We start from the raw sequence: 24,316 nt of genomic DNA on the forward strand, positions 1-24,316 counted from the left end.
GTAAAGCCCAGTGTCTTATGCAGCATGCAGTCCGTAAGCCACCTGTTGCCAAGAGCAAATGTGTGACGTGACATTGGCAAACTGTGCTCCTTTTCTCTCCTGGGCACCATTCTTTTACGTGTGTGTGGTGGACTTCTGGGATGACAGAATACTAGCTCACCACCCAACAATCATGCTGGGCCGACAGAGGACAAACAATGGAATCTTTATGTTCCAGAGCCCCTGAAGAAATTCTAAAGACGGAGGTCAAAAGACCCCACTGGAGACACCTTCTGTTCTCAAGAAAAACTCAAACCTCTCTCCCTTAGATTAGGCCACAGTTCCTGAGGCCCACCTCCAACTTCCTCAGTAAAAAGGAGTTCTGGGAACTAAATGAGGATGGTACCGGCTTTCAAAGGCTACTCATCTTCCCTGCCCCTCGGCGGGGTCCACTCACCTTGGGTACCTACAATCTCCATGTGCAGGTGTGCTAGCCCGCTAGCCGCAGACAAGGCCAGCTTAATCATCCCCTCGATTGTCACCGTGTATCGGTTAAGATAATCAAACAGGGAGCCATGCTCATGGTAGTCTGAGACGAGCCACAGCTGTGTCCAGGTGCCATTATCTGCAGAGAACCACAGAGGAGTTCTGGAAGAGGCACAACTACCAGCAAAAAGGTTAAGGCAGGAAAGAATAGGTGAACAACATGAACTCCAACTAGACTCCTGAATTCACGCTTCTTGCCGCCATACCTCCTGAGACTCCCCCTCTATACCTGTTTCATCTACACTTGGTCACCAGTGTGGGGGTCCAAGAAGGACAGAAGAACAACATTCTTCCTTAGACGTGCTCCCTTATTTCTTGCAGGTGGCTGTCGGAGTCTGAACAAGACCTACTCATCTACTCATTAAACCAAGGCTGACTGCACCCACCGCTGCCAAGGAGGAAGGCTTCGCAGACCCTCCTCTGTGCTCCAAGATCCTGTGAGCACAGCCTAGCCCCAGCAGCTGGCTCATCCGTTATGTTCCCTTTCAGTCCACGGCTCCTACCAGGCCATGAGCTCGCTCTCTGGGAGAAGAGCAAAGAGCTCCTTCGTGCGTTTCTGTATTCCAGACCAAAAAAATGCTTTTCAGTGCACGAAGAGCACAATTCCAAGTATTCGAGAGAGGTCATCTTATCCTCGGAAGAGCAATGGAAGGTGGACAGCACGCACTTTTATACGGGGTGGGGGATGAGAGGCAGCATGTAGTAGGAAGGAGGAAGGAAAAAAAGAAAGACCCAAAGCTGGTAATCTAATTAGGTTATACTGCTGTCAATGGGAAGACTGGAAATTGGATTGAGATCTCCAAATTCTAGGCCGGTATTAGTTCCGGGACACTATACTATATATATATCATGCTAAAAAGGCAAAAACGAAGGAGTCCGATTTTTCTCCTCCCTTGGCCCTAATGTGCGTTTTTACAGCCAGATCCCTTTTCACACGAGCTGCCAGAATCAATAAAGGGAGTGGCTCTTGGAACGGCACCAATTTCAGCTTCCCTGATTACGAACAAGGGGCCCACCCAGCATAGCACTCTTGCGCTCCAACCAGCCCCGAAGTCGTGAGGACCCTGGCAGTAAGTCCAAGTTAAAAGGGAAGACATCTTCTGAGCCTTTAAACTGTATGTAAAATTGAAGTGTTCTCAAAAGATGCTGCTGTTTTAAAAAAAGCACAATTTACCCAAAGGGGGTAAACACTCTCTCTTCCCCTTCCTCCCTTGTGTTTGAGTCCGAGCCTCTTCAGCTTGGGGTAAGTTGAGGCCACGACAAACCCCCGCAGTAATATGAGGAATCGGCAGTCTGCTGCTGTCTTAGGAAGGAAAAATAAACACTTAGCATCTTCCATAGGCTTTGGAGACACGAACTTCTAGAAACTGCCATGTCCTGGGAGCAGCCTCTGTCCCAGTTGCCAGGGCGACTCTTCTCCAGTGCACACACGAAGGCCGCATAGTCCTTCCAACTCCCAGACTCTCCGCTACCTGCCCACGCACCTGCTGCCTCCGATTTCCGGGAGCTCCGAGGGCAAGGACTGCGGGGCCCCTGTGTGACCATCGGCGCAGTGGGCAGAGGTCTTGCCCCACAGTGGTCAAGGGATGTGAGTGCCTGAATGAGTCCAAGTCCAAGCACCACCCACTACCTCAGAATAAAAGGTAATGCTCTTGAGGAGGCCCTCCGTGGTCTGCCATCGGCTGCCTCTCTCCCCACGGAGCCATGCCTGTGAGCTGCAGGGTCCCAGGCACCCCTCACCTCTACGTGTGTGTCTGCAGTGCCCTTCCCACTGAGTCTTCTTCCTCACCGACTCCTGACACCCCAGCCTCAATCAAGCTCAGGTGTGACCTCCCCGACCCCCACCTCACCCCCAATCTGTGCAAACTAGAAGAGCTTGCGGTTTGATTACTTCCTGGAATTAACTATTCATTTACTTCTCGCTTTGCCGCTCAGTGAAGCCCTCGAAAACAAGGACGTGCCTGGCCACACAAGAGACTCAGAAACTAAAGAAAAATCAGAAGGGAGAGGAAGAAGGAACCAAGGGACCTCAGGTCCAAGCAGACCAAAAGCTGAGCCTGAACGATCATGAGGAGGTAACACTTGGGGGAACCACTACACGTGTCTATGATGCGGATTATGTCACACAGCGTGGACCACATACTTCTCTGGGCTACCCTGCCCTGGCAGGAGGTGAGGGCACAATTCTTCATTCCAGTGATTTGCAAGGTAAACTAAGTGAAGCCCGGGCGGGGACTACACTAGGGTAGACGGGAAGGGGTGTTACAAATGGGAAGTGAGCAGGTAGGATGAGGGGTTTATCTTGTTTATCTGCTTAATAGCCTGGGTTTCGGTATAAGCTTTTCATAGAAGAGAAGTTGGAAAGACTATCAGCTTATTCAGATTCTCCTTCTATGGGTAATAACTATGAAGGCGGTCCCAGAGCTGTTCAACTTCCCCAGTCACCCCATCCATCTGGGGCTACTGCTGGCTTCGGGAGCCCCTATATCCAAATCCAGCTCGTTACCTTTATTGTCAGCAGCAATAAATCCAAGGATGTTCTCGTGGCGCAGCATGACTGTCTGGTATATCTCTGCTTCCCGGAACCAAGACCGTTCTTCACGAGAAGAGAAAATCTTCACAGCCACGTCCCCACCCCTCCAGCGGCCACGCCACACTTCCCCAAACCGGCCCTTGCCAATAATCTCCTGCAAAACGATGGTTCGGGCCACTGTGCGCTGGACAAAAAGGGGCAACCCTGTGGACCAAAGAATGGAAAGAAAGCGGACATTGTAAATTTGCTGAACTTTCCAACACCCACTCTCACTGCCACACTGGAAAGGCCATTACCACACAGTGCCTCCAAGCCACCCCGGTCCCCTGACCAAGGAGAGCTGTGGCTGCCTCTGCACATGGCTAGGTGAGCCGGCAGAGGGCTAAGCCAGGCAGTGACTGGCAGTGAGCCAACACAGAAAGGGAAATGCATGAGATCAGCTGTGCCTTATCTAAGCAATTCTTCCTTTCAGTTAGTATGGGTGACAGATTCGCACACAACGTCTGACCAGATTCACCAGCTCTGCAGCCGGCCTCTCGTGGGCCAGTCCACCCACATCTGCTTTATGCCGGCCAACGGAAGAGGAAAGAGGGCAGAGAAGGTGAAAGACGGGGCTTGAGGGCTGGGGGTGCTCTGCTCTGCGGCCACTAGAGGGCGGTGCTGCACGGCCCAAGAGAGCCAAACTGTGGTGGGCACACAAGGTTCCCACCACTCTCCAAAGCTCTGCTCAGGTCAAGCTCCTGATACGCAACGAGAGACTTCCCACGCTCATCCTAAGAGTGACTTTACTGTCTTCACAGGGCTCATTTACTGCTTCATTTGCCCCCTTCAGGAGTCCCCCTACCTACCCAATCACACCTACCATCAGACTGACTGGGAGCTCTCTCACTTCCTCTCCCAGACCAAATACACATGTTATTAATCCCTAAGTCCTGGGGATGTGAATACCATTTACTGGAGGCTTACTATGCACTGGAAACTATGATAAAGCTTTAAATTATCTCATTTCCTCACAACCACCTATAAGGTAGATGGTATTATTATCCCCATTTTACAGACAAGAAAACTAAGGCTCAAAAGGGAAAGTTAAGTAACTCATTTGAACTCCTACAGGCAGCAAGTGGCAAAGAAGTGATTAAAGTCTAGAACTGTCTGACTCCCAAAGTTTTTGCTTTTAACTACAACACTACAGAACCCCCCAAATGTCTCTCACATCGGACCCCCCCCCCATGCCCCCTGTGCCCATCCACGTTCTGGACCGTCTTTAAAAGACTCCCGACTGGTCTTTCCACCTCCCTCGTCGCCCTGTTCCTGCCCTGCACACCCACACACAGCCCTGCCTCACCCTGCCCTCGCTAACAGGAGCTTGGTGAATGAGTGAATTCAACCTCCACCCCACTGCCAGAATGCCTTCCACGGGAAAATATGAACATTTACTTTGCCACATGAAAACTTCCGGTAGATGCCTCTCGCCGTACTGGATAAAGCACAGCGCCCAAGGTCCTGCCCACCTGAGCTGTGCTGCCAGTCCCCACCCCCCAGCGTGGGCAGGGCATGCCGGCCTCTATATCGTCCCCGAAACACATGGTGAACTTTCATGCCTTTTTGTGCTTTTGCTCAAGGGGTTTTCCTTGGCCTGGAATGTCCCCTGTCCTCTTACCTCTCTTAAAACCTCCAACTCTGTCTTCAGGACCCCTTTAAAAGCATCCTCCCCCATGAGACCCTTTCCCAGCAATCCCCATGTTTTCTATCCAATCCTGGGTCAGCCGTTTTCATCTTTGTTTACCTTGTGTCACCCAGAGGGTATTCAACATGTACTTGTTGAAGGGACTTGAAAGTCACATAAGCACTTATCACTTTAAAAACCACAGTATTAAAACTCCAACACCTTCAAAGCTCTGCATATTTGGAACTAAGAAGGGACTAGAACCTCCAAGGAGAAACAGTTATTAGTCATTTTACTCCAGATGACTAAGTAACCACCATGGACCTTTGCTAGCCTCAGCTAGTTCTGATCTTAAAAAGGACTCCAGAAGACCTGAGCTACCCTCCTGTGACAGCAAATCAAGTCGCAGAGTCAGTCAGGCAGTTCTAACCACTGCCCTACCTCTTTCAGCAAAGAACAAGACATATATTTTCTCTCTTCCTAAAAATATGCAGCTTTTAAATATATCCATCATTTTGGCACTCTCTACTGCAGAGCTTAATAAAGGCAAAACCACTGAAATTCAGGAGATGTCACAGCTCAAAGTATTCCTTGTGTTCAAGGAGGAATGTCTGGCCATGACTGATGGCATAATTTCCCTACAGAACAATAGCCTTTGTCACACGGCAAGGAAACATACATAAACACACACAAAATTCTCACAATATGATTCTGTATGTTTTAGCTAGAACGGCAATAGAGACCTTTGCAGATTATTCTTTCTTTCTTACAAGGACAGAATATCACCATCACTAAAATAATTGCTAATCTTCATAAAAAGACTCTTTTGCAGTCGTTTCACATCTAATAGCTAGCTGAGCTATGCCCTGAGACCTGAGCAGCCCCAGTCCCTTTATCCTGAATTCCGGGCTCACACGAAGGTCCAGGGTTCGGTTCAATTCCCTCGTCTAAGAAAGAGTCGGTTACCAACAGGCAGTGCAGGAAACGAATGGTACTGATCCCATGCCATAAGCCCAGGCTGCCTTTATGTAACCCGCACCAGAAAACCCTCGGGCAACTGGTACAAGTCAATGATTCACCAAACCCCAGCTCTTAGCTTTCCTCAGTGTCCTTAAACTCCCCTTGTGGTTGCTCGGAGATCAATGATTAGCTGTCACCACCTCACAGAAACCTGGCACACTCCTGTTTCTCCAAAGGGGACCTTCCACTGAGCACTCCACTGCTCAGGTGGAACCAGGTGAATTTTAATACACGTATAGTCGCAAGACTTGGAGAGGCGGGGTTTCTGGAATGGAGAGTTTTGTACTTGGCCTTTGGAATCCCAGGGAATGAAAGATTTTCTGTGGACCCATTATCTTATTACACATCAGACTCAAAAGAAGGGGAATTAGGAAGCCAAACGCCTCAATGCTGGCAGAAACAAGTGCAAGGCCCAGCCTCCTTCACAAACGTTCTATCCTGCTGGGAACTGGTGACGAAGGCCAACAGACACAGTCGCTAAAGGACTCGGTACCTGAGCCAGACCCCGATGTGGAGAGATCGTAGACAAGATCCTGGAGCGTCTTGTCTTTGGAGAGACACATCTCACATGAGGGATCTTCCATGTCCAGTCTCTGGCGGTTGTGATAGACACGCTGATGATAGTTAATGACAAGGAAAACAATGATGATGATGAGAAACAGGAGGAACACTGGGCCAGCAATAATGCCTACCAGCTCCACGGGGCCCCACATGGAAGGGTGCTCAGACTCCTTGAGATGACCTGGGTCAAGTGAGAGAGGAGAGGGAAAGAACACAGTAAAAACACGGGAAAGCTCTGGCCTTATCTGTCCCCAACACCTCCCTCCACGTGAAAATGCCCTTTCCCTCTGCCTGTGTTCAAGGTGCCCTTGACCTCCCTGGTCTTACCAGGCCGTGTGTCTGCCCGGTGCTCTTAGATGCAAACCTCGCCAACGGAGGAGCCCTTTTCAACAGTCCAACTCACAGGCCGCTCTGTCATCCGCAGCATTTCCTGGGACTCTCCCACCTCAGTGCCCCAGGCCAACTTCTGCTCTTCCACTCGGAACAGCTGCTTTAAGCCCCGGCAGCTTTAAGTCCCTCCTCTTCTGCTCTCCCCAGTGCTGCCTTCTAAATGGTACGCTTGCAAAAGGGGTGCCAGCTAATCCTCTCAGCCTTGACTGCTCTCCTTCTTTTTCGACTCCGGCCTCTCGTCCCGCCTTGCCATCACCCTCACCCAGCAGCTGCCTTCACACAGCTCAGCGGTTGTCTCCATTCCCTCCCGTGGGGATACCTGCCTGATTCTCCCAGTCCTTACCAGCTGCCCATGGCGGCTCCGCCAGTGGCCAGAACACAGTTCTCAACCCTGGGACTACCTTGACCATCGGTCTCCTCTGACCTCTCGTCTACAAACCTGAGTGGGGAGGAATCCTATCCCCTTGTGACCTTGGGGAACATCAAAAAGGTACTTCTACATATCACCAAACAAAGGGATTGGGCAGGAGTAGAGAAGGATGAGATGACGGGGGTGCCCTACCTCCAGGATGAGCCAATAGTCCAACAAGGGTGTCCACTCACCACTGGGCACCCTCAGGTCAATCTTGTTGCAGAAGTCAGTATAGCAGCAGTGGGTGTTGCGGAGATCCTCGGAGCTCAGACAGTAGAAGGGCTTCCCGGCGGGGACCAGCTCCACTTTGGGGATGCAGGTGCGCACGTGGTGCTCCATCCCATCCAGGTTGAAAATGGAAACCATGCAGGCCCCATCTGTCTCACACGTGTAGTTGGCCTGGAGGCAGCTAGTACACGCACACTGCAGAGCTGCAGGAAATTTGGGAGTACACTGACATTAACGGTGAGATCTTCTCCTAGGTCCTTTTCCAGACTTAGAATATAATCCTTTAGCACACTGGATGTTCCCAAATAAGGAGCTTTTATAGAGATAGGGCCAGAAAGATGGCACTGTCAATGGGAGCACCAGCTTTTCGCCTGTTCAATTCAGCTTGGAAACCAGGCTTCCAAGCTCCACCATTTTCTTCTAAGTGGCCCTATCTAATGCCCATGAGAAACAGAGAAACCCCCTTTCAAACTTTGCCTTAGACTCATTACACATTATTTTGTGGCTGGGAATGAAGTTTTCCTTTAAATGTAGAGGAAGACACCTGCCCCTTGGAGGATACAGGACACCACCTCCTGCCCCACCCCTACATCCTCCCTCCAAAACGGCCCAGGCTTCCTCACTCAACGATGGCTCCTCAATCCCATCTCCGTTCTTGGGCACTAGGCATGCCACAGTTTGCTGAATGCAGTATGCATGCTCTCACACATTCTTTTGCTGCAATGCTTTTTTTCCTGGCTACTTCTCACAAATCCTTTAAAATTCAGCCTGACCATCACTTCCTTTGAAAAGCTTCCCGCCCACTAGTCCAACACCCTCCTCCTCCCTTTAAGTCCATGGCAGGTGCACCTCTCATGAGGCGCAAAAAGAATAATCTCCAACGAGGATAACATTAATGTTTACATCATAAAGTTACTGTGAGGATCAAATGAGCTGATGCATAAAAAGTGTTCAATAAATTTAAACTACTCTGGAAGGTCCCTGGATATCACTTTGAAAACATTATATACGCATATATAATATATACACATATAAAAATATATAAATATGCTTTATACATATATACACACATAGGCACGCTTTTTTTCTTTTCCCCCCAAATAGGCAGTGTGTGCAATCATGTCTGGGACGAATGAGTTCTGCTGGGTGTGTATTATACATAAGTGTGCACTGTTGACAGGAAATTACTGTAAATGAATTTGGTGCCTCTGAAAGCCAGTTCAGCAGCCCTGGAATCTGAAATCCTTTATTTATCCATCTAACAAGAATAGCACAGACAGCAGCAGTCGGTTCTCCCCAACACTGTCTCCCATGAGCCTAACCCAGCCCTGACCTCTCAGAACGGGCAGGAGTATGGCTGTGGCCACGAGGACACTTGGCTTGGGACTCGCTGCTGAATGAAGCATTTGCCTGTCGGGGAATGGAGGGGGCAGCCCACCCAAGTCCCATACTGGCCACTCAGTGAATACTATCTGGATACCAAGTGGGAATACATTCAAACCAAGGCCCCCAGAGAAGAGACGTTTATGACCAATCCCATGAAAAACTAGCCTGTTGAAACTCACCCCTTCAGGCTGTAAACAGTCTATCTTTGTCTCTTCCTGCAATACCCTGGAAGGCATCTCTCGGCTTTTCAGTTCCAAAGGCAGATTCTAAATATCTCCGGTGCCCAAGCCCCCTTCCTCAGGCTTTCTGTAAATGACGCACTCCGTCGCCATTCCCACCCACAGAAACAAAGGAGAGCGCACACAGACAGGTAAACGCCACTGTGGAGCTTCACCGTAAGGCCTTTGATCAGAGAGAGCCCTTTCTTCTGGGAGAAATTCCAAAACACGCAGCTACCTGCTGAAGGGTGAGGGTAGTGTTCTATTTTAAGGGCAGGAAGTTTAAAGCAGGTACCCTTTAGACTAGAATCCACATCATAAAAGCAATTTTAAAAGTCAGTTCTTCCTAAACTTCGATTCCAGCCCTTTTTAGACACAAGAAAGGCGAAGAAACCTCTTCATTTCCCCCCAAATACCTCTTTTTGCTCCCTCTCTTATTCTTCTTGCTAACTCAAATTTACTTCTGCAACTCTCTGAATACTCGAGCCAAACCTTTTACTCACGCTGCAGTCCTGACCGGTAATCCAAGGAAGCTAATGCCCCCCCTCCCCGGCCCTTTGCGTCAGGGAGGACATTCATGCACAAAGGGGTTCCCCGTGGAGCGCACACCTCTCAATACATGTGCCATGACATCCAGCAAAGAGAACAGCATTGGGGCTATTTTGGGAAGCAAGAAGGGAAAACGAGTAACTCTAAGAGGGCTATTCTGAGCACAGTGGGACACACAGGCCAGACCCGCAGCCGCCTTTTGAAAAAAAAAGCTCACTTCAGAGTCTGTCAATTAGCAGACAGGAGAGCCAAGAGCCTCTGATTCCAGATACTTCTTCTCTCCCTTCGTTGGTTCATGGCCTCTTTCACAGTGATTCATTCTGGAGAACACACCCACACGTGGCTCATTATTTTTGGGAAGTACTTCAACAATCTTGGTGTAAGACAGGAAAGAACAAAAGTGGTGAAATCTATGTGAGACGGGGTGAAGAACGGAACTGGGAGCAGGGCCGTGCGTGTTTGTGATAAGGGGTTAGGCAAGTCCCTGAATCCATCTGGGCCTCAGCCGCCTAACCAGAAAATACCATTTATCTTACAGAGATGGTAGGAAGATTAGCCACACATCCGCTAAGCGCTGAGTATTCGGAGAAGGACTTGCTCTGCACACATCTGTGTACATCCATACAGTTTACAGAGTGAGGAAGAAGTCTGAAAAAGATAACCATCACTACTGCCCACACCCCTGAAAAGGGTTCAGTTACTTATTGCCAGAGCCACAGCAGGGTGACGGTGGCAGGAACAGGTCAGAAAGACCCAAGGCTCAAGTAGCAGCTCTAACACCAATCACATGGCCTTGCGCAAGTTAGTAACCTCCTGCACCCTGGTTTCCTAATCTGTAAAGTGGGACTGTTAATAATCACTTTACAGGACTATGTAAGAACCGTATGAAATCATGCATTTTAAAAGTGCTCGGCAAATAGGTGCTCAATAAACTTTAATCTCTTCTCTAAATGTAAGACTCAAACACACACACACACACACAGGCATGCACCCGCAAAACGTCCCTTTAACCACTAATTAGGAAGTAGCGAGTTACAGTAAGAAACTGCTATTCTAGTCTCAGCTCTGCCAGTAACTAGCCGTGTGGCCTTGGGCAAGTCACTTAACCTCTCTGAGCCTCATTCTCCTCATGATTCATCAGAAAGAAGGCAATGAACTGGATGACCTCTAAAGTCCTCCAGCTGAAATTTGAATCCAGTTTGTTTTTAAATTCACATTGTCTGGATCACTGATCCAACACTGGGAAGTTCTGCTTTAAATTTTATATATATTTTTCCTGAACTTTAAAGACAGACATTAGGGCTAGTCTTCCGTTAATATTCATTTTTCAAAATAAGTAATAAAATTATAAAAACATCTGAATTTACTGTAAATGTACTAGTACACTAAATCATAAACCTAATCGCGATCTCTTTGAAAAGCTAAATCTGGACTAATGAATGCTAATAGCCCTTTATAATCTACTTCATAGTGACTCATCAGGTTAAATCAGTCTACACACACGCATATAAACAATATATACCTAAAACTCTCTGTATTCCACAACCAAGGAGTTATGTAGTAGAAATAACACAATTTGGAAAACCAATCACAGAGGAATAACAAAATCACTTGAGACACAACCAAGTTAAAAAGTGGTCCGAACCAGGGGGCACCTGGGTGGCTTAGTTAAGTGTCCGACTCTTGATTTCGGCTCAGGCCAAGATCTAGGGGTTGTAGGATCGAGTGCCACGTCAGGCTCCGTGCTAGGGGTGTGGAGTCTTCTTAGGATTCTCTCTCTTCCTCTCCCTCAGCCCCTCCCCCCCAAGAATGGTCAGAATGAAATTCCCACTAGCACAGCATTTTGTTATTAAAAGTCAGTCAAACCGGAACTAAAAACAAAACCACCTATGCAGGATTTGAGTGTGGCTCCAAAATACGATTAGAAGGTGGTATGTGGTAGGATGTAGATGCAAACTTGATTCATGAGAGAGGCTGTGTTTTGAGGAAGACCAACAAGTCCCAACTCGGGCAGCCTCTGTCTAAGTTGCACGTTACGGAAGCACTAACACAGCTGGGCCTCGGCAGAGACAACCCCACCGTAGGCAGGGCGCTGGGGTTGGGTCCTCTCTCTGAGCCACTGCGAGGACACTCAGCAAGGTGTGGCTCGTGGGAATTCCCAAGAGCCACCATACGGGCAGAGACTCACGGCCACTCAGCCCACTATTCCGCCCCAGACCACATCTCCAGGGGACAGGGTGTGGGAGAGCACAGGGTGGTGGGACCAACCTCAAAAGGTAAGAAGCAAGCCGCAAAACATCCACATTTGTCCTGGCAGATAAAGATCCACAGATGTTCTAAAACATATTAAAGCTCCAGTATTTATGACTTTTAGCTTATATTAATCGCTCCTTGAGGATAATAAGCTTCATTGATTTCATACCAGAATGGGGCACTGTCCTGTTCAGGTATACTAAACTTGCCTCTTCCAAACCTCACTGGGCAACCTTCTAACTTTATAGTATCCATGATGAGGTGCCCAAACCAGCTCGCGTAGCCCTTCTTCTTCACGACTTTACAATTTGATCATAAACTGCTTTTCAGCCCTCCTCCTTCCAGATGACAGCATCCATCAGAGAAGCCAAACTGATAAGAATAGCCTATTACAACGCATGATTATTTTAATTAGTCTTCCTTGGACCTTATCCAAACCCCCTACAGCTTCCTTAGGATAGAACACTTCAACTCTGAGTCTGAAGAGCCAAAATGATCTTGAGGGGGGAAAAAAAAGAACAAAGTTGGACGACTCACCCTTCCTGATTTCAAAACTTACTACAAAGCTACAGCAATCAAAACAGTGTGGTACTAGCATTAAACACAGACACATAAATCAATGGAATAGAATCGAGAGTCCAGAAACCAACCTCTACATTTATGATCAACTGATTTTTTTTTTTTAAAGATTTTATTTTTATTTATTCGAGAGAGAGAGAGAATGAGAGATAGAGAGCACGAGAGGGAAGAGGGTCAGAGGGAGAAGCAGACACCCTGCTGAGCAGGGAGCCCGATGCGGGACTCGATCCCGGGACTCCAGGATCATGACCTGAGCCGAAGGCAGTCGCTTAACCAACTGAGCCACCCAGGCGCCCTGATCAACTGATTTTTGACAAGAATTTCTAGACCGTTCAGGGGGAAGGACTAGTTTTCAACAAATGTTGCTGGACAACTGGATCTCCACATGCAAAAGAATGAAGTTGACCCTTACTTCACAGCATATATAAAAATTAACTCAAAATGGATCAATAACCTAAATATACAAGCTATAACTTATGTTCTGAAACTTCAAAAAAGAAAATAGGGGTAAAGCTTTATGGCTTTGGATTTAGCAGTGCTATCTTAGATAGCATACCAAAAGCACAAGTGATAAAAGAAAAATAGATAAACTGGCCTTCATCAAAATTAGAACCTGTGCATCAATGGACGATATCAAGAGAATACAAAGATAACCTATGGAATGGGAGAAAATACTTGCAAGTCATATATCCAATAATGGCCTAGTATTCAGAATACATAAAGAACTCATAACTCAACAACACAAAACAATTAAAAATGGGCAAAGGAGTTGTATAGACATTTCTCCAAAAAAGATACACAAATGGCCAAAAAGCACATGAAAAGATGTCCAACATCATCTCAAATGCAAATGAATTTTAAATGCAGATGCAAATCAAAACCACGAGACACCACTTCACACCCACTAGGGAAGGCCATAAGAAAATGAAAAAGAAAAATACCCAGTGATAGTGAAGATGCGGAGAAACTGGAACCCTCATACATTGCCAGCAGGATCATAAAATGGTGTAGCTGCTGCGAAAAACAGTTGATGGTTCCTCCATAAATTTTTTTTTTTAAAGATTTCATTTATTTATTTGAGAGGGAGAGAGTGAGAGAGAGCATGAGAGGGGAGAGGGTCAGAGGGAGAAGCAGACTCCCCACTGAGCGGGGAGCCCGATGCAGGACTCGATCTTGGGACTCCAGGATCATGACCTGAGCTGAAGGCAGTCGCTTAACCAACTGAGCCACCCAGGCGCCCAGTTCCTCCATAAATTAAATGTTGAATTACCATATAACCCAAAAATTCCACTTGTAGGTATACATCCAAAAGACTGAAAACAAATGTTCAAACAAAAACTAGTACACGAAAGTTCATAATAGCACTATGTATATAGTCAAAAGGTGGAAACAACCCAAATGTCTATCAAATAATGAGTGGAAAAACAAAATGTGGTATATTCATACAATGGAGTATTATTCAGCCATAAAAGTGAATAAACTATTGATATACACTACAATATGAATGAACTTTGAAAACACTATGTTAAGTGAAAGCAGCCATATACTATATGATTCCATTTATATTAAATATCCAGAAAGCACATTAGTGGTTGTCAGGGGCTGGGGAGTGGAGTGGGAAGGAGGATGGAACGTTACTGCTTAATGGGTTACTAGGTTTCCTCTGGGGTAAAGAAAAAGTACTAGAACGAGATAGTGGTGATAACGTTATGAAGGTACTTAACACCACTGAACTGTACATTTTAAAACGGTTAAAAATGGTAAATTCTTTGTTGTCTGTGTTTTACCACAATTTTAAAAAAATTAAACATCTTTGAAAAACAATATGTATAATATAATCTCCATTATGAAACAAAAACATTTAAACACCTCACGCATGCATGGGGAAAAAAAAACTCAGGGTGCCTGGCTCAGGTGGTAGCGCAAGCAACTCTTGACCTCAGGGTCATCAGTCTGAGCCCCACGTTGGGTGCAGAGATCACTTATTTATATACATACATACATACATAAATAACAAGGAAGAAAATCCTTGGAAGTCTAGCGTTCTTCAGATTGTATTCTTCCTGAATCCCTGTGCTCTCCAAGATGTCCCAGGAACCCTTAAGCTCCACCAGGGGGGAGCCACTGCCCTGCGTTGCTTCACCATTTTCTCAGTGGTGTCTAGTGCCTAGCAAATAGTACTATGTTTAATAAATCTCAGCCTAATAACTTGAGAGGGAAGGGGGCTCTGCCAGAGTGGATTTTATCTGCTGTACATACGTTTCTACATTTGTACATTTAAAGGGTTGCACTGCTTTAAAAAGACAAAGAAAAAAGAAAAATATTGTTCAGTAACTACTGATCTAGACAACTGCCAAAATGTTTAGGAAAATCCTGAATCAGGTTAAAAAATGGCGTCTGGTACTAAAGTGTCACAAAACAAAGGTAATGTTGGTTCCCCTGGTAGGGGTGAGGGGAGACAGTAACTGGGAACTGACAATGTGTCAGCAGCCAAGCCTCTTAATCTAAGTAGAAGCATCACGTTAACGTTAAAGTAAAGCAATTAGATGCTACTGGTTCATAAAAAAGACCCAAGTTACATTTTCACCCTTCACAATCATCAAAATTAGATTTTAAAAATACATTAAAACAAAACCAAACCAAACCTCTCAAGTATCCAAGTGCCAAAATAAAGTCAAATTTTACACGTGCAGCTGGGTGGTACCTAAAAAACCAAAAAAATGTACTGGTAAAAAGCACTTATGAAAAAAATGTAACCGACTTGATAAAGGAAGCTATTTGTATGAGGAGGGGAAAAAAAGCCCAGAGATTTAACAATAAGACACTTGATAAGCTTGGTATTTAATTTCAATCTGGGAAAAGGTCTTGGAATGGGGTTTGCATAAGAGAAAGGTGTTTGAAAAGCCAGCTCCACACTCTATCTATCCTACCAACTGCCTTTCTGACATTCTACTTGGAGACAAACCCAACCCTAGAGAGCTGTTTAAACAAGTTCACCCTTAAGCCTCAGGTCTGGAGAATGAAAGCTTTGTTCTCACTCAAAAGAGACGTTTGATGTTTATGCTAAGGAGACCTGTCACTGCAACTTAATTTATGGCTGACTGTAAATACCTGAATATCTCAGCAAGGGCCCACCTGCTGCCCAGGAGAATGTCAAGGTAAAACTAGAATGAGCGGCGTCTTACTACGGGGCGTGCCTGGTGTTCCTAGGACCCAAGTGTATGGACTCAGAGGTCCTATTCAGACTATCTAGGAGTATCTTGGTACTTCTCCTTTACTTACAGTTTATAATGAACATGTAAAACCATTCTGCTTTCTCTCTTTGTTGTATTTAAATAGACGTATTTGTGGCTCATTAGGACAGGGGAGGATGTTTATGAGTGGCATTTTGTATTTGCTTCCTGACCTATTTACTATACTATGGATGAGTGGAGAGGAGACAGTGTATGTCACAGTTTTGAGTGAGAAGAGGAATAGGAATGGTTTCAGGCAACTGGGACAAAGAAGGAGAAAAAAAATCAGCCAGGGCTGAGAATAAAACTAATGAGGCTGAGATCAAGTGCATTTGGCTGGAATAAAATGGGTAGGTGGTAGAATAAAACAAAGATGAAAGCGGTGAGGTAGGAAGAGAGCTTATCATGTTCCAAGTAACTGAGAAATGTTTGTAGCATTTTTGAGTGACTAGGATAAAAACTGCATAAAGAGGAGATACTAAAAGTACAGCAGGGACAGAACTGGAATTATTTACCTAGGATATTGCTGAGAGGATGGAAAAGAACTGAATGAATTCAATTAAACAAACTTATTAAGTACTTAAAATGTGCAAGGCTCTGTGACAGGACAAAGCCACAGAAAGAAGAATAAGCCAGTTCTGAGCATCCATTTTTAGAGGGCAGAGGCTGGGAGAGTGGGAGGAGCAGATGGACCAAAGAGAAGAGCAGAGAGGATGGAACCATGGACCAGGGGAAGGCAGGACAAAGACGGTCCCACATTGGAGGATGGTCACTTTGGTTAAGAAGAGAAGGCCGAGGCCAAGCAAAACACAAGGCATATTAGGTTCACGGCGAACAGACAGATGCAAGGTTCCAGCCAGAGACAAGGACGGTAAGGAAGACGAGACCAAATCCGATGCACCATGATGCCAGGCTAAGGGGTCTGGGGTTGATCCTGGAGGCCACACGAAAGCAGTGGAATCATGAGACACAGAGGCCATGCTCTCCAAAGTTAAATCCAGCAATAGAATGGACAACAAGTGGGGGCCTAGAAGCAGAGACTGGTTAGAAAATTACTTTCACAGTCCTCGTAGAATATGGTAGAGTACAGGATTTAGAGCACATGCTTTGGAGTCCGACAGACCTTGAGCCCACCACTGAACCTCACCATGCCCCAGTCGCCTCATCTGTACAATGGGGATAAGAGTGCTCAGAGTAGCTGCAGAGAGTAACTGACATAACCCAAGTCCTTAGCATCACAGCTGAGTAGACAGTAAGCATTCAGTTAACCAGGTGCCTTTATTACTACTGCCATCCCACCGCATGAGAAGGGTCTTGTGGTTGTTCCAAAAAGAAGAAAACAAGTCAATTTGTGTGTAAACTTCTTAAGGGGCAAGGACAGACTCTTTCCTCAGTATCCCTCTCACCATTCAGCTTGGTCCTGGATGTTAGAAATGAACACTGACGACAATTCAATCTTATCGACCACAATTATAAAATGTAATACACAAACGTACACCAAGACAACACATGAAGATCTAGGGCAAGGCAGGTTCACAACTACTTAATAAAAAAAGATATGCTTCAGTTCAAATTCCTCAACTCAAACATTGTTACTACCTAAAAAATTTATCTCCAAAGTGCCCACAATCTGCTCTCTCCTGCACTCAGTCACAACTATCTAGGTAACTGGCAGAGGAGGTGAAGGCCACGTGTGGTCAAAGAACTTTTCACATGGGAGGTCCATCACTAGCATGGCTGGGTACCCTATCTTGGGTAGTTAGTTCCCTTCTTGCTTTCCTTCTCACATATCCATCTGAGCCGCCGCCACACACACACACACACACACTCTCTCTCTCTCTCTCTCTCTCTCTCTCTCTCTCTCTTTAAAAAACACCACTTATTTACTATCTCAGTTTCTGTAGGTCAGAAGTCCAGGCACAGCGTGACTGGTGTTGGCCAGGGCTGCCTTCTCCTCCAGGGCTGGGACCTCTTTCAAGCTCACTGGTTGTTGGCAAACTCCACTGCCTTGTGGATGGAAGCCTGAGGTCCCCTTTTACCTCCTTGCCGACAGCCAGGGACCACTCTCAGCTCTGAGATATTTACTTTCTTCCAAACTAGCTGGAGCATTTCTGACTTCCTCTTCTGCAATCAGCTGTGAAAACTGCTTTCATAGGGCTAGCATAGTCAGGTCAGGTCTATCACAACAGTCCCCTTAGCTGAAGATCAACTGATTTGGGACCTTAATCACATCTGCATAATCCCTCCAAGGCGTACCTAGATTCATGTTTAACAACTGGAAGTCGGTATATTCCAAAGGCAGGAAATCTTGGGGGGAGGGGGCAGAGGGTGGACTGCGGTAGGCAGAATCACTATATTTTATTTATTATCTATCTCACCTGCCAGAAAGTAAGCTTCACGAAGGAAGGCATCTTTGTTTTGTTTTTTTTTTTAAGATTTTATTTATTTATTTGACAGAGAGAGACACAGCAAGAGAGGGAACACAAGCAGGGGGAGTGGGAGAGGGAGAAGCAGACTTCCCGCGGAGCAGGGAGCCCGATGCGGGGCTCGATCCCAGGATCCTGGGATCACGACCTGAGCCGAAGGCAGACGCTTAACGACTGAGCCACCCAGGTGCCCTGAAGGAAGGCATTTGTATGTCTTTTTGCTTACTGTTGTATCTCTAGAACCTAGGTGCTCAATAAATGTGTTAAAGGAATCTTCAGATCACTATATATTTACTTAGAGCACTACATATCTATATATCACTATATATATATATAGATCACTATATATAGATATCTATATATATTTACTTCAGATAACTACATATTTACAGACTGGAAATGGGACTTCTCTCTATATTCAAATTCTGGTTCAGTGAAACCATTTAGGAATCCTTGGAATTCCATATAATTTTATCTCTGCCACAATGATCTGTGTATGGCTTTAACAAAATACAGGTGATCCTCATCTTTCATAGATTCCATATTCATTAAAATTTATCTGTAGCCCCAAAATCAGTACTCTGTGCCTTCATGGTCATTCACAGACATGTGCAGTGGTAAAAAACGGGAGTCACCCAATGCACATGTCCCCAGCTGATGGTGAACAAGGTGACAATGCTCTGCCTTCCTGTGTCAGCTTTCATACTGTAAATATGTATTCTTTTCATAGTATACTACTCTGTGCCTTGCTTTTCACCTTTTTGCATTTTTGTGTTGGTGGTGGGGATTTCACTGTTTAAAATGGCCCCCAAGAGTAGGGCTAAAATGCTCTCCAGTGTTCCCAAGCTCAAAGAGACAGTGATGTACCTTGCAGAGAAAATACGCCCATCAGTCAAGTGTCATTCAGGCTTTCACTACAGTGCTGTTGGCCTTAAGTCCAAGGTTAATTAACCAATATATATTAAATAAGGTGTCTTTAACCAGAAACACACACATAGCAAGGTTATATACTGACTGGTCGATGAAGAGGTGGTGACCAGTGGCTCACAGGAACCTAACCCCATCTTTCCCCTAGGAGCAGTGGTTCAGTATTTGCTAATCCAGTGTTCCAGTCGACTTCATAGAACATAAGTACCACGAATAATGACACTTGACTATATTAGCCTTATTTTACAGATGAAAAAATAAAGTTGAGACAGATGTGAAAAGGTAGCTCTCAGCACACTCTAGCACATCATTCTGTTTTATTTTCTCCAGAACACTTAAGACTGAGAATTGTGTTTACTTATCTTCAGTCTCAGCCACTGCTATTGTAAGTTTGTCCATCTTGTTCTCTCGGGGTTATTTCCCCAAGCCAAGAACCATTCCAGGCATATACCCAACCTAATGAATAAAGAAATCTCCTATATGTAATTGTGTAAATATCAGGGGTGATTGACACTTTAAAGAGAAGGGCAGTTACTTTCATTATGTTAAATTCAAAACATTTGGTAAGACAAATGCAGGCTTAGGATGAAGTGGAGAGAGAAGAAAGAAAACCAAAAAGAACCCCAGAGCTGCCTAAGGTGGCACTGTCTCTGAAACACAGAGAGCAGGTCAGATTGTCTGGGATGCAAACACCATGGCTCAACCAAATGCTGGCAGCTCTACCGAGTAAGGGAAGGAGAGATACATTCTGAAATAGTATTTCTGCTTGGTGTTACAGGTGTCCTTGATGGAGAAGCCAGCAGGCAGAGGGAACAGGCAAGAGCAGGGATGGTGCCTCCGGGAGCCCAAGCTCAGGTCAAACCACATGTGCAAGAGACACTGAGGAGAGCAAAAACCCGGAGCAGGCAGGTAGGTATTGGAACTTGGCCACGAGGCGGTGCCTACAGAGGGGGAGAAATGCAGAGGAGACTGCGGGTCTGAGGAGCTGATTCCTTCAGAGGCCTCAGCATTCCCAGCCCAGGCGGAACTGATGGGCCACGGATGCCAGCAGCACTTCCAGCGTCAGAGGGATAGCTGAGAAAGAGGGCTCTAGGATTTTCTTTTTATAAACACAGAGAGGAAAATGAGATAAGACCCTCTTACATCAACTCCTACAGTAACGGACAAATAACACAAGACAAAGAGGCGGGATTCCAGAATTAATGTTCACTGCTGCTCTGAGCAAAAACTGAACAGTAAACAATAAGGATTTCAAAATTAAAACAAAAGAGCCACATCAGTATTCTAATTTAACCTTCAAAAATAAAGAAGATCTAAAGCACCATGAACTGAGAATTCCATTCCACCTCAACACCCTGTACTCCTGAGTTATGAGAGCAGACTGCAACGCAACTCATGTTCCAAAACGCAACAAGCAGCTTCGACAGGACATGCTGAAAGAAGCAGCACGGCTCCTCGTCTCCTCGTTTACTGATTCATATTTTGGTAGCAAGGTTACAATTAGCTCACCAGTGGAGAATAAACCTATTTATAACACAGCAGTCCACCTGAAAGACACAATCATCTAAAAAGGTTTTTAGAGGAAAATGAAGTGCAGCTTCTTCCTGTGCTGATTGCAGCTTCCCAAGGTCCTTTCGGATGAAGTCCTCAGTCTAACCTTCCTGTGTTCACAGGCACCATTCCAGCCACCTCTCAGCCTCCATGTTCTTATGTAACATTTACATAGTGCCATAAACATACCCAGAGTTGCGTAAGAATTAAAACGTTGCCAAACCAATAAAGCCTAAAGCAGGTCACTCCCTCCAGACTGTCTTTGATTAGCACAGGTACGCTGCCCGGTCTACGATGTAAGAGCCTGTCAAAAGACAGAAATTAACTTGAGGAAATCTGAAAAGGTCTACAAAAAAAAATGCACAAATCAGAAGAAATTAACCACGCTGTGGCCTGTGATGCTTCTATCAATCCCAAGAGTATGTTATTCTGTTCCATAAGATAAAAAGTAACCCAACATTGCTTGTTCCCTGAAGTCAGAAACTGTGTCTAAAAATACCTCCCAGCCAACTGGCTATCAGTAAGTTAGTCTCACAAATGTCCCAATAAGAACTACATGGGCTGTTTCCTTACTTTACAGAGAGAAAACTGAGGCAGTCACAGAAAGGTTAAGCAAGTGACTTGTTCAAGGACAACCTGTAAGGGAGCAAAGTTCTGGGGCTGAGATCTGGCCTCCTCCCTCCATCTGGCTCCAACCTTTAACCAGAGTAGCCATTTTATTATGTTTTAATCACATCTGTTCCAGGAGCTCTTTTAACAAAATCAACCAGAGATTCTCTTTTTCTCTACAAGAGTTCACTTTCCCTGTACTTCAAATCCATGTGCACTCAACAAAATTACAAGACTTGGCCTGAAATTAGATTTTTAAGTCTGTTCACAAAAATCCAAAATGTTCCTATCAGAACCTCAAACGTCTCCCTTGTTGCTTTTGTCTTAAGAAATGTATGTCATGTTCTCCCATTACTAATGCAAGTTTACATTTTTAAATACTGATGTGAAAATTCCAAAGCGAGGCCTTAAAACCTGTTACACCTATCAAGTGGATGCTGTTTATAACCTAGAACTCATTCTCCTTGTCACTGGCCTTTTACTAAGTCGCAGTTAATGCACTAATAGAACACCTATCCCTTGCTGCCCTCATGTCATGTCCAAGTACCAACCATTAGGGCTGCCTGGCTCAGCCACTCCTCCAGCTCACCTAGGGGAACACACAGAGGAAGTGCAGGGGAGGAAAGCAATCAACTTCTTGTTAATCCCACAGCCTCTATTTTCCCAGAACTGACGTTTTACTTTAAGCCTTTTGCAACAGTGGTCTCTGTAGCATGCACTATTGGCAACTACATGTGTCCCGGAAAAAACTGTAGTGTCTGGCCAAGAAGTTTAAAGGCCTTCGAGAATGTTTGCTGGACACACAACCTAATTTCCAATTTACCAAAAAAAGAAACTAACTCCCTATTATGCCCACCCATCCTCACCCTAACAAACATCCATTTTAGGAAGGTTACAAAAAAATGAACTCTGCCCTATTCAGAACCAGCTGGATTACCAATTAAACATTTTTAACTAGGCTCACCACAACAAAAACCCCACAGACACTACACCAAATCAACAGGGAAATGGCTGTTAAAAATCTTAACTATATTAGGGACAGCATAAAAAATTTTATGGAAAGAATGTAAAGATTTATTCAGACACATACAAAATGACAAACCTGATGGCTGAGTCTCCTTATTTACTATCCTACTAGAGAAATAACATTGTTACACATTCCAAAAACATGGCCCATAATAAGGCCCAGCAAACATTATTCACGAAAATCATTATCTTACAACCGTCAGCCCATGTTCGTAGACCTTCACCATGTTTATCAGACCCCATGGCATATTACCCATGCACAGAGCAGCGAGACCCAGGAACACACACGAGGTGCTTAACAGAAGCATTAGCCAGTGAACAAAGACCCCACTGCACAGACTACACCACTGGGAACAAATATCAAAGCTGGAGATAATGAACTTGTTTTGGAGACTCCAAAGTAGGATGATGTCTTTTCTTGTTTGTCTGGTTTATTAAAGAAGCCTGAACCCACCTGAGAATCATTATTTTTAGTAGAGAGGAGAGCCACAGAACACACACTTGATCTCCCATAGCTGGAAGGTTAAGGGCTGCTGAGAAGTCAAAGCCCAGGCTTTGTACATCGGGGAGCGAATACAATCCTGATCGTCTCTCCCAGATCCATCTGTGGGTCAATAATCACTTCAATATAACTGCCAAATATAACCTTCATCTGCTACCCCAATGCCAAAACACATTTCAGACGAGTCTCTTAAATTAAATATTTTAGGGTTTCATCTGCTCTTCTTAGCCCCCAAAGCCTCATAAACAACACACCCAGTCGAGTGTCCCACAGAAAGGTACCCACCTCTATACTGAGAAGGGTGGGGGTGGTGTCAGGGAGCAGAAGGCTGTGGGGGTTGGAAGGTAAGGGGTGTGTGAGGGTGGGGGAGTGCGTGGGGGGCAGGGCTGGGAAAAGGGATTGTGTGGGAAGGTAAATAAGTACTGACCAAGGGCCGGGGAGTCGGTCCAGTGGTGGGATCTTTAGATAATCTTGGGGGTTGGAGGGAGGTTCTAGGATTTCACCCGAAAGGCATCCACAAAGTGATTAACTGAATGGGCCCCCTGGGGTGGGGTGGGGGAAGCGAGGTGGAAAGCAAATACACCTAGATGCAGATTAACCGTTCTGGAACCAGGTTTCCTAGGGTTAGAGAGATTTCAAAGCCAAGCTCCAAAAACGTTTAGGGGCCTGTTGGTCTCCCTTCCTCCAAACAGCTTCCACAGGGCATGTGTATGTGGGGGGTTTTGCCCCCCTGAACTCAAGGGGGCTGCACGTAGGGGAAATGTGACTCCCTTTCCCAGAACATTAGGGAGGAAGCAGAGGGAAGGGAAGAGACACCCCAAGTGCAGGTCCTGAAGGAAAGGTTAGAGACCCCTTCCCCTGTCATCTGAGGTGCGCAAGGGCTCGCCACATCAGGATACCTCGGAGAAGCAAAGACCCATCGTCTGAGCCCCTCAATCTTGGCGGGAGAAAAGGCGCCCCCCAAGAGCATCTGGAGGGAGGGAATGAAGACCCCCGCCCCTAGACATGCTGAGAGGCAGAAGCACGGACCTCCAAATCTCGGGAAAGGGAGCCTGCCCTCCCCTCTATGGAACAAGGGGGTGCTGGGAGCGCGACCCTGAGAGCTCCCCGAATCCAGTTCCGCCTGGAAGAGGGCTCGGGTCCCCAGGGGCCCTGCGTGAGCTCGGTCCCGGCTGGGCAGCTGCGCCTCGGAAGTCTGGGGACGCCGACCACGGGTCACCCCGACTCCTCCGCGCCCCCCACCCGGCCATATTGTGCGCGTGGGGAGGGGGCGCGCTGTAGCCAGGGGCCGCGGCGCGGGGCCTCGCCCTCGCCCGGCCCTCTCCATCCCGGCCCACGCCCCCCGGCCCGGGACTCACCCTCGATCCCCCGGGGCCCGGACCCGCAGCTGCCGGCAAGCAGGAGGACTACAAGGGGGAAGAAGGAGGAGGCTCCGGCCGACTCCGCCATAGTAACCGCCGCCGCCGCCGCCGCCGCCGCCGCCGCAGCCCAGCAGCGCCCAGCGCGCGCGCGCGCGCCCCCGGCGCCTCCCCTCCTCCCTCGGCCCCGCTCCCGCCTCCCTCTCCTCCGCCCGGCGCCGGCACGTGCGCTCCCGGCCGAGCCGGCGCCGCGGCCGCCGCGCGCGCCCCCGAAGGGCGGGGCCGGGTGCGCGCGGGCGCCCGCCTTAAAGGGGAGTGTCCCTGTTAAAGGGGTGGGAGGGGCTCGCGCCTCGGCCACCTCACG

The 24,316-nt window shown here is 46.6% G+C and overlaps 1 protein-coding gene across 7 annotated transcripts in view; it reads right to left on the reverse strand.

The window, feature by feature from the left end:
* Positions 1-24,104, reverse strand: part of ACVR1B (activin A receptor type 1B) — a 34,961-nt gene extending 10,857 nt beyond the window's left edge. Inside the window, exons 1-7 of one of the 7 annotated variants that reach the window (XM_073881957.1) lie at positions 23,953-24,064; positions 22,547-22,696; positions 20,647-20,761; positions 7,299-7,538; positions 6,238-6,486; positions 3,032-3,262; positions 437-604 (exon numbers count right to left, since the gene is read on the reverse strand). In XM_073881957.1, coding sequence (XP_073738058.1) covers positions 437-604; positions 3,032-3,262; positions 6,238-6,486; positions 7,299-7,473 — 823 coding nt within the window. In that variant the 5' untranslated portion in view covers positions 7,474-7,538; positions 20,647-20,761; positions 22,547-22,696; positions 23,953-24,064. Of the gene's footprint in view, positions 1-436; positions 605-3,031; positions 3,263-6,237; positions 6,487-6,632; positions 6,913-7,257; positions 7,539-20,646; positions 20,762-22,546; positions 22,697-23,952 lie in introns of those variants that run through there. The other 6 variants (XM_025883188.2, XM_025883186.2, XM_025883187.2 and 3 more) reach the window with 6 other exon arrangements.
* Between the last annotated feature and the right edge of the window lie 212 nt (positions 24,105-24,316).

Source organism: Callorhinus ursinus, unplaced genomic scaffold (assembly GCF_003265705.2).
Source record: "Callorhinus ursinus isolate GAN/ISIS: 27379988/994484 unplaced genomic scaffold, GSC_fseal_2.0 scaffold44, whole genome shotgun sequence".
Classification (NCBI taxonomy): domain Eukaryota; kingdom Metazoa; phylum Chordata; class Mammalia; order Carnivora; family Otariidae; genus Callorhinus; species Callorhinus ursinus.